Source organism: Dendrobates tinctorius, unplaced genomic scaffold, assembly GCF_039654945.1.
Source record: "Dendrobates tinctorius isolate UK_male_01 unplaced genomic scaffold, ASM3965494v1 ptg000060l, whole genome shotgun sequence".
In the NCBI taxonomy this organism is placed as follows: domain Eukaryota; kingdom Metazoa; phylum Chordata; class Amphibia; order Anura; family Dendrobatidae; genus Dendrobates; species Dendrobates tinctorius.
The window spans coordinates 15,838,265-15,851,040 of NW_027361728.1; the positions used below are offsets into that span (position 1 = coordinate 15,838,265).

The 12,776-nt window shown below is 43.5% G+C and overlaps 1 protein-coding gene across 2 annotated transcripts in view; it reads left to right on the forward strand.

Annotated features, from left to right (window-relative positions):
• The window catches only part of LOC141092521 (T-kininogen 1-like), a 97,256-nt gene that overhangs the window by 65,453 nt on the left and 19,027 nt on the right, over positions 1-12,776 (forward strand). For both annotated transcript variants that reach the window (XM_073578742.1, XM_073578741.1), the window contains exon 9: positions 5,360-5,461. In XM_073578742.1, the coding sequence (XP_073434843.1) occupies positions 5,360-5,461 (102 nt within the window). The remainder of the gene's footprint in view (positions 1-5,359; positions 5,462-12,776) is intronic.

A 12,776-nucleotide genomic window follows, 5' to 3' on the forward strand; every position in this document is an offset into this window, starting at 1 on the left:
TACTACATATATACTACATGCATACTACATATATACCACATGCATGCAACATACATATATACAACATATATACTATATGCATGCAACATGCATACTACATATATACCACATATATACTACATGCATGCATGCAACATACATACTACATATATACCACATGCATGCAACATGCATACTACATATATACCACATATATACTACATGCATGCAACATACATGCATACAACATATATACCACATGCATGCAACATGCATACTACATATATACCACATATATACTACATGCATACTACATATGTACCACATGCATACAACATACATATATACAACATATATACTACATGCAACATACATACTACATATATACTACATATATACTACATGCATGCAACATACATACTACATACATACTACATATATATTACATGCATACTACATATATACCACATGCATGCAACATACATATATACAACATATATACTATATGCATGCAACATGATACTACATATATACCACATATATACTACATGCATGCAACATACATACATACTACATATATACCACATGCATGCAACATGCATACTACATATATACCACATATATACTACATGCATGCAACATACATGCATACAACATATATACCACATGCATGCAACATGCACACTACATATATACCACATATATACTACATGCATACTACATATGTACCACATGCATACAACATACATATATACAACATATATACTACATGCAACATACATACTACATGTATACTACATATATACTACATGCATGCAACATACATACTACATACATACTACATATATACTACATGCATACTACATATATACCACATGCATGCAACATACATATATACAACATATATACTATATACATGCAACATACATACTACATATGTACCACATATATACTACATGCATGCAACATACATACATACTACATATATACCACATGCATGCAACATGCATACTACATATATACCACATATATACTACATGCATGCAACATACATGCATACAACATATATACCACATGCATGCAACATGCATACTACATATATACCACATATATACTACATGCATGCAACATACATACATACTATATATATACCACATGCATGCAACATGCATACTACATATATACCACATATATACTACATGCATGCAACATATATACTACATGCAACATGCATACTACATATATACAACATATATACTACATGCATGCAACATGCATACTACATATATACCACATATATACTACATGAAACATACATATACACAACATATATACTACATGCAACATACATACTACATATATACTACATGCATGCAACATACATATATACTACATATATACTATATATCCTCAGGTTGGGGCCGGTTTTCAGGCCTCCCAGACTTGACAAAAGGTGCCTGGGGGATTATGACACTACAGGGGGTCATCAAGAGTCATAGATAAAAGTCAGGCTGCAGACATACAAGGCATCAAGATTAACACTATGCAAATCAGTGAAATAGCAATATACACAAAATGATATCCATATAGCATATCACACCATCACAACCTCTCCCCCCTCATAATAAGTGAGCACGCTATGAGGTCTACACAGACCTCTGGCCTGCTCACTATAGTCCACATTGCTCAATCGCTTACAGTTCCTTGTACAGTGGCAGGGGTTGCAATAATTATAAGCACTTGATGTCCTTCCATAAATTCCCGGGTCCTGGCGTTACGGTCATACCAGGTTTCTTGACTGGACTGTGCCATTTGCTGTTGATCATTAGCCACTAGCTGGGCGAGACGATCTCTGAACTCTAGAACGTAGAGAATGATGGGCATTCCAATGTCTGCGATATCTCCCTCCAATTGTTCTTTCAGAAGAGTGAGAGGCCCACGGACCTTCTGGCCAAACAGATTGCTCCTCAGTGTGGTCCGAATGTTGTGGTGCTTGAAGGGCCTGTATCGGGTGACTGCTCCCACAAAATGACACTGTAACTCCCCAATGTCGTTCCCAAGGAGGATATCTGCAGGAAGTCCTCCCATAACTCCAATCCAGCACAGTTTTTCTCCAAAACCATTATCCAAACGCACCAAAGCTCGCTGTATATATTTGTGGACACCCCCCGCCAAGACAATGGGAATTCCTGCACCCTGGTGAATTGCCTCTGGTTGAACCACACGGGTGTCAGCGATAGTCAGAAATGCCCCCGTGTCTCTAAATCCTGACACTTTGTATCCATCAATTAAGACATCCTGCAGGTGGCGTTGCCGTTGCTCTGGGTAGCCAAAGGACAGAGGCCGAAGTCCGTACACTCCAGGAGGAGTATCTATGGTGCCGTGGTCGGTGGTCCACTCTGGTTGGGATGGTGGTAGCTCTTTCTCAGGCGGGATGGAGTGTACCAGATGCACTGGACGAGGTGGGGCTGCGCGGGGCTCCCTCCGAATCCTTGAGGGACATCCAAACTGCAAATGTCCAGGTTGCCCACACACATAACATCTCCTCTCTGTGATACCCCCAGGTCGTGGTCGGAACTGTTGGGGCCCAGGATTGGGAGGCATGATAGTCAGCGGCTTGCGACTAGGTGGAAGGGCAGATATAATCTGAGGGGGACGGGGCGTGGGAGCAGGCCGTGATTCATTGTCCCGAAGCCTCCTCCATTGCGGTTGGATAGTAAGGACTTCATCGGCCAGGGCTGCAGCTCTATCCACGGTACACGGCGTGCGCTCCCGGACCCATTCCCGTACCTCTGCAGGGCACTTGGCAAGAAATTGTTCTATAAGGAACGCCTGTATAACATCTTCCACAGTAAAGGCGTTTTCTGCTTCCAGCCATCTCCGACATGCCTCGGACATCTTATGTGCATACATCCTAAACCACCCCCCCCGGGGTGCATGGGAGGTCTCGGAACTTGGCCCTATATGAGTCTGGGGTGATAGCATGGTAATCCAGGATAGTCCGCTTTACAATGTGGTAATCCCGATTCCGCAGTGCATCAATGGTTCGGTAAGCCTCCGCCAAGCTTCCGTTCAGGAGCCCCACTAACAAACGCATCCAGCTAGAGTGGGGCACCTCCATCACAGCACACTGCTGCTCAAAGTCTTTGAAGAACCCCTCCACATCTCCAGAAGCCTCATCAAATGGCTTAAACTCTGTCCGGGTGATCCGTACAGGCTCCCGGATTGTTGGGGTTACACTCCACATGGCGTTACTCCCTTTTTCAAGCTCCATTGCTTCCTGTCTCTGTTGTGCCCAGCGGGCAGCCTCCTCCTTGTACTCCTGAGAGACGCCGGGGCCCAGAACCGCCATCTCTTCTTCATACCACACCAACCACTGGCTTTTCTGGATGGGGATCCCTGTCTCCAGTGCTCGTCCTTCAGACATCTGGGAGGAGGTGGCCGGGCTAGCGCCTACCAGTAGATCGATTAAGGCCTCTTTAGTCAGTCCCTGGTAGTTCAGGCCCAGGTCTCTGGCTCTCTCCTATAAACTGCATACAGTCCAATTTCTGTACTCACTCTGTGGGTGGTTCTCCATTGGGTGACGCTCTGTTGATCCCACTGCTGCCTCCAGTTGTCACGGGGTCCTTCTCTGGTATCACACAATCAACAGAGCAAGAGGAGAGTGAACAATTCCAAGACATTTATTTAGGCAAAAATATGAAAGGTCCATATTCAGTCCACCCCACAAAGGATAGATAGTCCAGAATCTGAATGCAGTTCAGTAACAGTATAACATGTCCAGGGAGATGAGAGTCCAAAATCCAGCTGACAGTGATAACATGTTCCATATATTCTTCTTTCTCTCTGAAGTCCTGTCTTCACACCATGCTCTGCACACAGCAACTGACTTGCCCAGCCCCTATCCTCCCCAGCCCCCCTCATTATGTCCAGGGAGAGTCAAAACAGGTTGGGGCCGGTTTTCAGGCCTCCCAGACTTGACAAAAGGTGCCTGGGGGATTATGACACTACAGGGGGTCATCAAGAGTCATAGATAAAAGTCAGGCTGCAGACATACAAGGCATCAAGATTAACACTATGCAAATCAGTGAAATAGCAATATACACAAAATGATATCCATATAGCATATCACACCATCACAACCGGTGAGACAGAGCTTTTAGATCGTCATTTTTTCCTTCCTGCTCTGTGGATTTTTTTTTTTTTATCCCTGCTGGGATTGACGACGAGTGCTGCAGTCTGCCTTTACCAGAGTTGTGCCTGTAGTTGTGCAACTCGTCCAGGTGAGCCTGTCCATCATTTGGCTCCACTATGTCAGTCTGAGTCATGGGCGTGCCTCTGTTTCTTTTCTTGCTATGGTGCTCGATGGGAACTGCTATGTCTGATTGGTGAGGACGTAGTGCAGAAGTGGAGTTTTTCCCAAAGTGGGTAGTTGGACTGTGGAAGGTTTGCAGTATGGAATTGGAGCTGGGGGAGGGGCCTGGGCAGAGTCTCAAGGGGGCCCTAAAATGTTGCCACTAGAGGGTCCTGAAATTCCCGGTGGCAGCCCTCAACATGCATGAGTTATTGATCGAAATTTTGGTCAAAATACTCAAGCACGCAATCCACGATAAGGATCCCTATTGTCTGGTGAGTCCCTATACTAAAATTAAAAGCAAAACACAGCAAAGAACAAAAAATGTCAAGAAACATAGCAGACAAAAGGCAGTGTTATTTACCAACACAGGTCACACAGCTAATGCTTGTCATTTGCCAAGCACACTTGGTCTCGCCATGTCCCATCCAAGCTCTGCCCACTTTCCAAAAAATTGGTTGAACTGTCCAAAAGTTGAAAACCCCAAAAGCTGCAATATTTTTTAAGATCTTCAAGATGTGCAAAACCTTTCCAATATTTCCAGCAGTTTTTTTTTTACACGAGAAAACTGTTTGAGCCAGAGAGTCTTTATTAATTTTGACATATGATGATATCTAGGGTAGCAACATGATCAAGAACTTTTTTGCCGCAAATTTTCAAATACTGCTTGTGGTTTCAAAGTGTTTTTTCATATCTGCAACATGTTATTTATTTCAGCGTAGATGCAGCATTTTTCACCCTTTCAAAAAAATGGGGGAAAAGGCACTTCAATAATGTTCTCCAAAACATGCGTAGTTTACGCAACGTTTTTCCTGCCAACACTGCTTTTTGCTGCAGAAAAATCTGTGCACATGCACTAACATAAGCTATATGTCAATAGAAAAGACAATATATTCACTTGTGAGTATTGTACTGTGGATATAAACTGCAAAAATGTATTAATAAGAATAAAGATGGGCAACATACTGCATCATTTTTGGTCAATTACTCTGGCATTCATATTTTATTCCTATATTATTTCTCTAGTTTCAAAATGGCCATCAATACAATGTGGACTTTGGAATCCAGGAGACCAATTGTTCAAAAGTAGACGATCTTGAAGAGAAATGTGACAACAAAGAACAGGGTGTAAGTGTAACAATTATAATTGACATTAAAACAAAAACAAATAAACATGAATTAAAGGGTCACTTGCATCTCAGCCGCTCATGACAAAAGGCCCCATCACACACAGCGAGATCGCTAGCAAGATCGCTGATTTTGTGACGCATCAGCAATCTCTCCAGCGATACCACTGTCTGTGACAGAGATCAGTGACCGCTCCCCCTGCCGGGTATCGCTGATCATGCACGATCGTCCTGGGCCATTTTTTGATCGTTGGTCTCCCGCTGGCCAGCACGCATCGTGTGGCAGCGAGAGACCAGCGCTCAGCGACGTAAACATTGGGTAACTAAGAGCCGCGTGGCTCTTGGATACCCGCTGTTTACTCTAGATACCAGCGTTGGATACCAGCGTGCACGCTGGTATCTAGGGTAAACAGCGGGTATCCAAGAGCCACACGGCTCTTAGTTACCCGCTGTTTACATTGGAAACCAGCTTGCTCGCTGGTCCTGATCGCTGGAGGGACTGTCTATGTGTCAGCTCACCAGCGATCAGCCTAACTATGTCCCAGTGATCCCATCCATGTCGGATCGTTGGTGGGATCGCTGGGACATCGTTATTTGTAACGGCGGCCTTAAGCTTCCTGTGATACTGTATTCCATAATGACCAGAAATGTACTTTTCTTTTCTTGCCTTGTTTTATCATTTATCATTTTCTACAGGTAAAACATTTTAGAGTAGAAAAAAGTAGATTCAGCTCACCCTTACATTGATGTCCACACCGCACATGAATGGTTTTGTCCGAGCAAGGAAGCGTCTCTGCCTGACGTTGAATACTTGTAGAAAAAAGAAGGTATCCAGCTCAGGAAATAAAATCCAAAATCTTTATTGAAACAAATTTAAAAATAAGCTGCTTGATAACCAGTATATACTGAAGGAAGGAAGGACTCGACGCGTTTCGATCACGTGTAGTGCTCTTAGCACTACACGTGTTCGAAACGCGTCCAGTCGTTCAGGACATTCCTTCCTTCAGTATATACTGGTTATCAAGCAGCTTATTTTTTAAAACATTTTAGAACCTGAAGCTATTTCTCCACCAAATAAAAAAAATAAACTTTAACCCCATAACCTGAGATATACAATATATGCAATGGTATGGCATGCGTACCACAGTGCTGGCTTTTTATTTGTATTTTGATACCAGCGTTATACAGCTGTGCAACATCTGACATTCTAGTTGCAGTATTTTCAATGGGGTCTTGAGGAAGCGCATCCCTACTCAGTCTTTGCTTACTTAGGTCTTCATTCAATGGCAGGATGACCTCTGAAATAAGAGTAGAGAAGTGGCCATCAGGCTTTGCAGGCAGCCCATCAGATGGTTTATGTACATCAAGCCATCAATAGTGCCAGTAAGGGAACTTTAAGAATATGTTAAAAAATATCTATGTGGCCATGCTTTGTACCAATATGTAAATGGCCTGCCATGTATCTCAAAGGTGATTCCAGTCCAGGGAAATTCTCCATTTCTCTCTAAACCCAGCCTAATTCCATGTCCCTTAATGTATGCTTGTACCCGACATATGAACAAGATTTAGACGTGGACTAGAGTGTTGGGACCCAACGGTGAAGCTGTTAACTACGGCAAAGAGAACAGTATTAGACGGAATTAAGAGAATAAAGCTGAAGCACTTGCTTGGACTGGCACTGCACACTTGACAGCTCATTTACTGTGGATTTTTTGAAAATTCCTAAATTGATCTGTGACAACACATGTCTAAAATACCCAATCTGGCAATGTCAATAGTTTACATGGCATAAAACATCTAGCAGGCTATGAATGTTTAATCAGTGGGGCCCTGACATTTGGCATGACTGCACAATGAAGGGACCTCATGCAACCCATTCAGTTTGCATAATCAACATGCAGATCAGCCAGAGTGCAAGGTCAACTCTCCATCAACCAAACATTAACAGCCTACACTAAATCCATTAGTCTGTGTGCACACATTGCATTTTTGCTGTGTTTTCTTCAGTGCAGATTTGTCACAAAACCTGCAGGTTGAATAAGAATCTTGAAGTGTCATGTACCACTTATTTATGACTTCCAGCTTTGGTGCATATTTAAATCTGCAGGATGTCAATTCTTTCAGCGTTTTTGCTGCAGATTTCACCCATACTAATGAGTGAGGGGAAATCTGCACCAAAAAGACATGTTTTTGCAGCTATGTTTTTCCTGCCAAGAGATGCAGAAATAGTGCAGAAATTTCTAAACCAAATAGTCAATGTGTGCACATACCCTTAAAAAGGACTTTTCACCAGTTTTGAGCATATTAAAGAAACGCTCGCATTAACTTTTTTTCTAATGTAAATGTTAGGGCAGGGTACACTCACATATCACTGTCTTCTCCGGCATAATGCGTTGTTCCGCTACTATTCGGAGTCGGAGATTCTCCAGATCACATTGCGCTTCAAGTGTGAGCCGGAAGTCTCTTTTAACCATGTAAGCCTATGGTGCCTCGTTCTGACGCACCATAGGTTTACACTGTAAAAGCCACTTCTAGGTCACACAGAGCACAGTGTGATCCAGAGGAGTACGAATTTCCATCATGTGACTCTGAAAAGGAGCAGAACAGTGGTGGATACCAGAGAAGACAGAGATAGGTTATTATATTAATAGACTGACAATATACTAACATTTACACAGGTTTAGGAAGCAAAAAGTTAATGGAAGTGCTTCCTTAAACTAGCTAGTTTTAATTTTTTTATTTTCCCTCTCCATTGCAGAGATACTAGCTTGTAAAGTTTACTTCATAATTTATATTATAGTTCAACTAGGTGTCAAGATTTGTCTGGGTCATGTACTTCTTCCCCTGCATGAGGTTGACCAAGTGCTCTCAGCTCACAGTCTACCTTCACACTACCTGCCTTGAAATGAGATCTGGAAGTGTTTGTAATTATACATTACTCAGCTCTGCTATTTATTTACACAATACAGTAGCTGCAGAGATCAGTGTGGAGATAAGGGCATGTTTTTTTCGCCTCTGAATAATGCTGCCTGCTTGTGATTGGTCAACCTCATGCAAGAGAAGTAGTAAACGCCTCCAGAGACAAATCTCTCATAACACCTAGTTGTAGCCTAAACTGTATGAACTAAAATCTCCACCTCAGAGTGGGAAATTAAAAAATAACAACTAGAAAAATAATAACTGTTAGGCCGGGGTCACACTGGCGAGGAATACGGACGAGTGAGAGGCGTTAAAAGCACGCATTACACACGCACAAATGATTCTCTATGGGGCAGCTCCCATCAGCCGTATATTTCTCATCTGTATCCTACGGTCCGTGCCAATCGCAGCATGCTGCGATTGTCAGCGTACTATGCCCGTAGTACGCCAATGCAAGTCTATGGGTGCGCTAAAAATATGCATTACACACGGACCAGATGTGTGACTTGCGAGAAATATGCACCCAGTGTCCTTTGGAAAAGCCGGCAATTCAGTGCGCGATACAGTAAAATCACACTGACAGGTTTTATAACACAAACGAAAGAATAGATATAGACACATGGAATACATATATATATATATATATATATACAGTGGGGAAAAAAAGTATTTAGTCAGTCAGCAATAGTGCAAGTTCCACCACTTAAAAAGATGAGAGGCGTCTGTAATTTACATCATAGGTAGACCTCAACTATGGGAGACAAAATGAGAAAAAAAAATCAAGAAAATCACATTGTCTGTTTTTTTTTTCATTTTATTTGCATATTATGGTGGAAAATAAGTATTTGGTCAGAAACAAAATTTCATCTCAATACTTTGTGATATATCCTTTGTTGGCAATGACAGAGGTCAAACGTTTTCTGTAAGTCTTCACAAGGTTGCCACACACTGTTGTTGGTATGTTGGCCCATTCCTCCATGCAGATCTCCTCTAGAGCAGTGATGTTTTTGGCTTTTCGCTTGGCAACACGGACTTTCAACTCCCTCCAAAGATTTTCTATAGGGTTGAGATCTGGAGACTGGCTAGGCCACTCCAGGACCTTGAAATGCTTCTTACGAAGCCACTCCTTCGTTGCCCTGGCGGTGTGCCTTGGATCATTGTCATGTTGAAAGACCCAGCCACGTTTCATCTTCAATGCCCTTGCTGATGGAAGGAGGTTTACACTCAAAATCTCACGATACATGGCCCCATTCATTCTTTCATGTACCCGGATCAGTCGTCCTGGCCCCTTTGCAGAGAAACATCCCCAAAGCATGATGTTTCCACCACCATGCTTTACAGTAGGTATGGTGTTTGATGGATGCAACTCAGTATTCTTTTTCCTCCAAACACGACAAGTTGTGTTTCTACCAAACAGTTCCAGTTTGGTTTCATCAGACCATAGGACATTCTCCCAAAACTCCTCTGGATCATCCAAATGCTCTCTAGCAAACTTCAGATGGGCCCGGACATGTACAGGCTTAAGCAGTGGGACACGTCTGGCACTGCAGGATCTGAGTCCATGGTGGCGTAGTGTGTTACTTATGGTAGGCCTTGTTACATTGGTCCCAGCTCTCTGCAGTTTATTCACTAGGTCCCCCCGCGTGGTTCTGGGATTTTTGCTCACCGTTCTTGTGATCATTCTGACCCCACGGGGTGGGATTTTGCGTGGAGCACCAGATCGAGGGAGATTATCAGTGGTCATGTATGTTTTCCATTTTCTAATTATTGCTCCCACAGTTGATTTCTTCACTCCAAGCTGGTTGGCTATTGCAAATTCAGTCTTCCCAGCCTGGTGCAGGGCTACAATTTTGTTTCTGGTGTCCTTTGACAGCTCTTTGGTCTTCACCATAGTGGAGTTTGGAGTCAGACTGTTTGAGGGTGTGCACAGGTGTCTTTTTATACTGATAACAAGTTTAAACAGGTGCCATTACTACAGGTAATGAGTGGAGGAAAGAGGAGACTCTTAAAGAAGAAGTTACAGGTCTGTGAGAGCCAGAAATCTTGATTGCTGGTTCTGACCAAATACTTATTTTCCACCATAATATGCAAATAAAATGAAAAAAAAAACAGACAATGTGATTTTCTGGATTTTTTTTTCTCAGTTTGTCTCCCATAGTTGAGGTCTACCTATGATGTAAATTACAGACGCCTCTCATCTTTTTAAGTGGTGGAACTTGCACTATTGCTGACTGACTAAATACTTTTTTTCCCCACTGTATATATATATTTATATTTCACAGAGTTCTTCATAGCAGAATAGCCGCTAATTCAATTGCCGGCTTTTGTGAAATCATTCCCCAACCCGACATGAAATGACACATGGTTAACATACAGTAAACCATTTCATTTCATGTTTTTTTTTGTATGTCTTTCATTAGTAATTAGATTAGGATTGATGTGTACAATCTGGAGGGTGTAGACATGAAATGAAATGGTTTACTGTATGTAAACCATGTGTCATTTCATGTCGGGTTGGGGAATGATTTCACAAAAGCCGGCAATTGAATTAGCGGCTATTTTGCTATGAAGAACTCTGTGAAATATATATATATATGTGTCTCAATGACATGTGTGTGTATATATATATATTTATATATATATATATATATATGTATTCTATGTGTCTATATCTATTCTTTCTTTTGTGTTATAAAACCTGTCATAGGGCTCCATTATATGTCCATTTTGCAAGCCGGCGAGAAAATCTCAACATACGGATGGCATACGGATTACATACGGATGCTTACATGCACAAAATACGCGAGCACACCTTGCTTACGGATGACATACGGAGCACTATTAAGTGGTCATTCATCCGTATTACGCCTGTAAACTACGGACCGTATTTTGCGTCGGTTAGTGTGACCCCGGCCTTATACTCAGCTCTGTAGCTACTATTTCATGATGTGGCTGTAAGATAACAAGCAGGAACACGAGATGCAGTGTCGGGACACAGGCAGAGCAAGGGTTAACAGGTTTATTTACAGGGGAATGTACTCCACGCAGGGAGTGAGGGATTGTAGGGTGATGATAAGGAATGGGGGCAGAACTGGGAGAGTGACAGGGTAGGTCAGGGACCAACGAAAGTTCAGTAATAAAGAGGTGAAACTATTCAGTCTGTAGTCTTCTTGGGTTGCAGCTCCTTAGGGCTCCAACGGTGGCACCGACAACAGTGGTACATAATGTCTCGGTGAGGTCTTTAACAGGCGGGGATCCAACAGTGGCACCAACAACAGCGGCACGTGACGTCTCAGCGAAGTCTCTGGGAGGCAGGAAGATTTCCCGTGCTCAAATGTATCTAGCACAGTACTGAGTCTACTGTGGGGAACCGCCAGAACGGGACTTCGCGCCGCGGTGTACACAAGTTCTTGATAGCGAGGCTCTGTTCTAGCCATCTGTCTCTCTCTGTGGGTCGCACTCACAGTGCAGTCTCTGCCTTCACTAGGGTCACCTCCTAGTGTGGAGGGGAGCTGGGAGCTGACAGTCGGTCATCCACAAATGGTGGACCTGTATGCAGGGGTCTGTCAAGTATGCGGTCACCCTTGGGCAGAGCGTGTGCAGTACTCACTATCATGCTGGGTACGGCACTCGGCTTAGCTCTGCTCTGCTGGCACGGCTCCGCTCCGTTGGCTCGCTCCACTCTGCAGGCGACGGGGGCTCCTTCTATACAGCCCATCACCAAACCGGTACTTCTGGTGGGGGAAGCAGAGAGCGCTGTTCTCTGCTCCACGCGCTGCTCTCTGCACTGTCCTTCTCACTGCTCTGCGCCGGCGCCAAACTGACCTTTTTGGCGCACTTCTCCCTTTTATCCCCCTGTGGCAGCTCGTGCTTTCCCGGCTCACCTGGGTGAGCAGGAAGCTCCATCTCTCTCCTCCTTCCCTCCTTCTGCAGGGGAAGGTCCGCCTCTCTCAGGCTTTCCCCTGGAAACAGAGGATGCAGCCTTTTTAGTTCCAAACCTGCATGCAGGTACCTCTGGTCTGGTCAACCGCCTTACATGGCTACTTTAACATGCCCAAACTGGTCAAATGTCTTAAAATCATCTTAACAATCTGAAAGACTATTTCAAAACCAAAATGATGTTTCTTTAACAGATCACATATCACTGAAGCAAAGTATATCCATTACTTGTTTTTTAGTTTTACATCATGTTGTAGATCGCTGGATTTCTGTGCATATGTAAACTACTCCAAAGTGACCCCTTTTTCCATCTCAACCACAGTTGGAGCGCCCTCACTCACCAGGGCCGTGGGGTACTCGGTACTGGGCCGGTTGATCTTCTCAACTGGGGGTTGTCACGGCAGCAGTGACCAGGTCCGTGGCCCTGGGGCTCCATTACAAAAGGGGTTGTTTCAGTG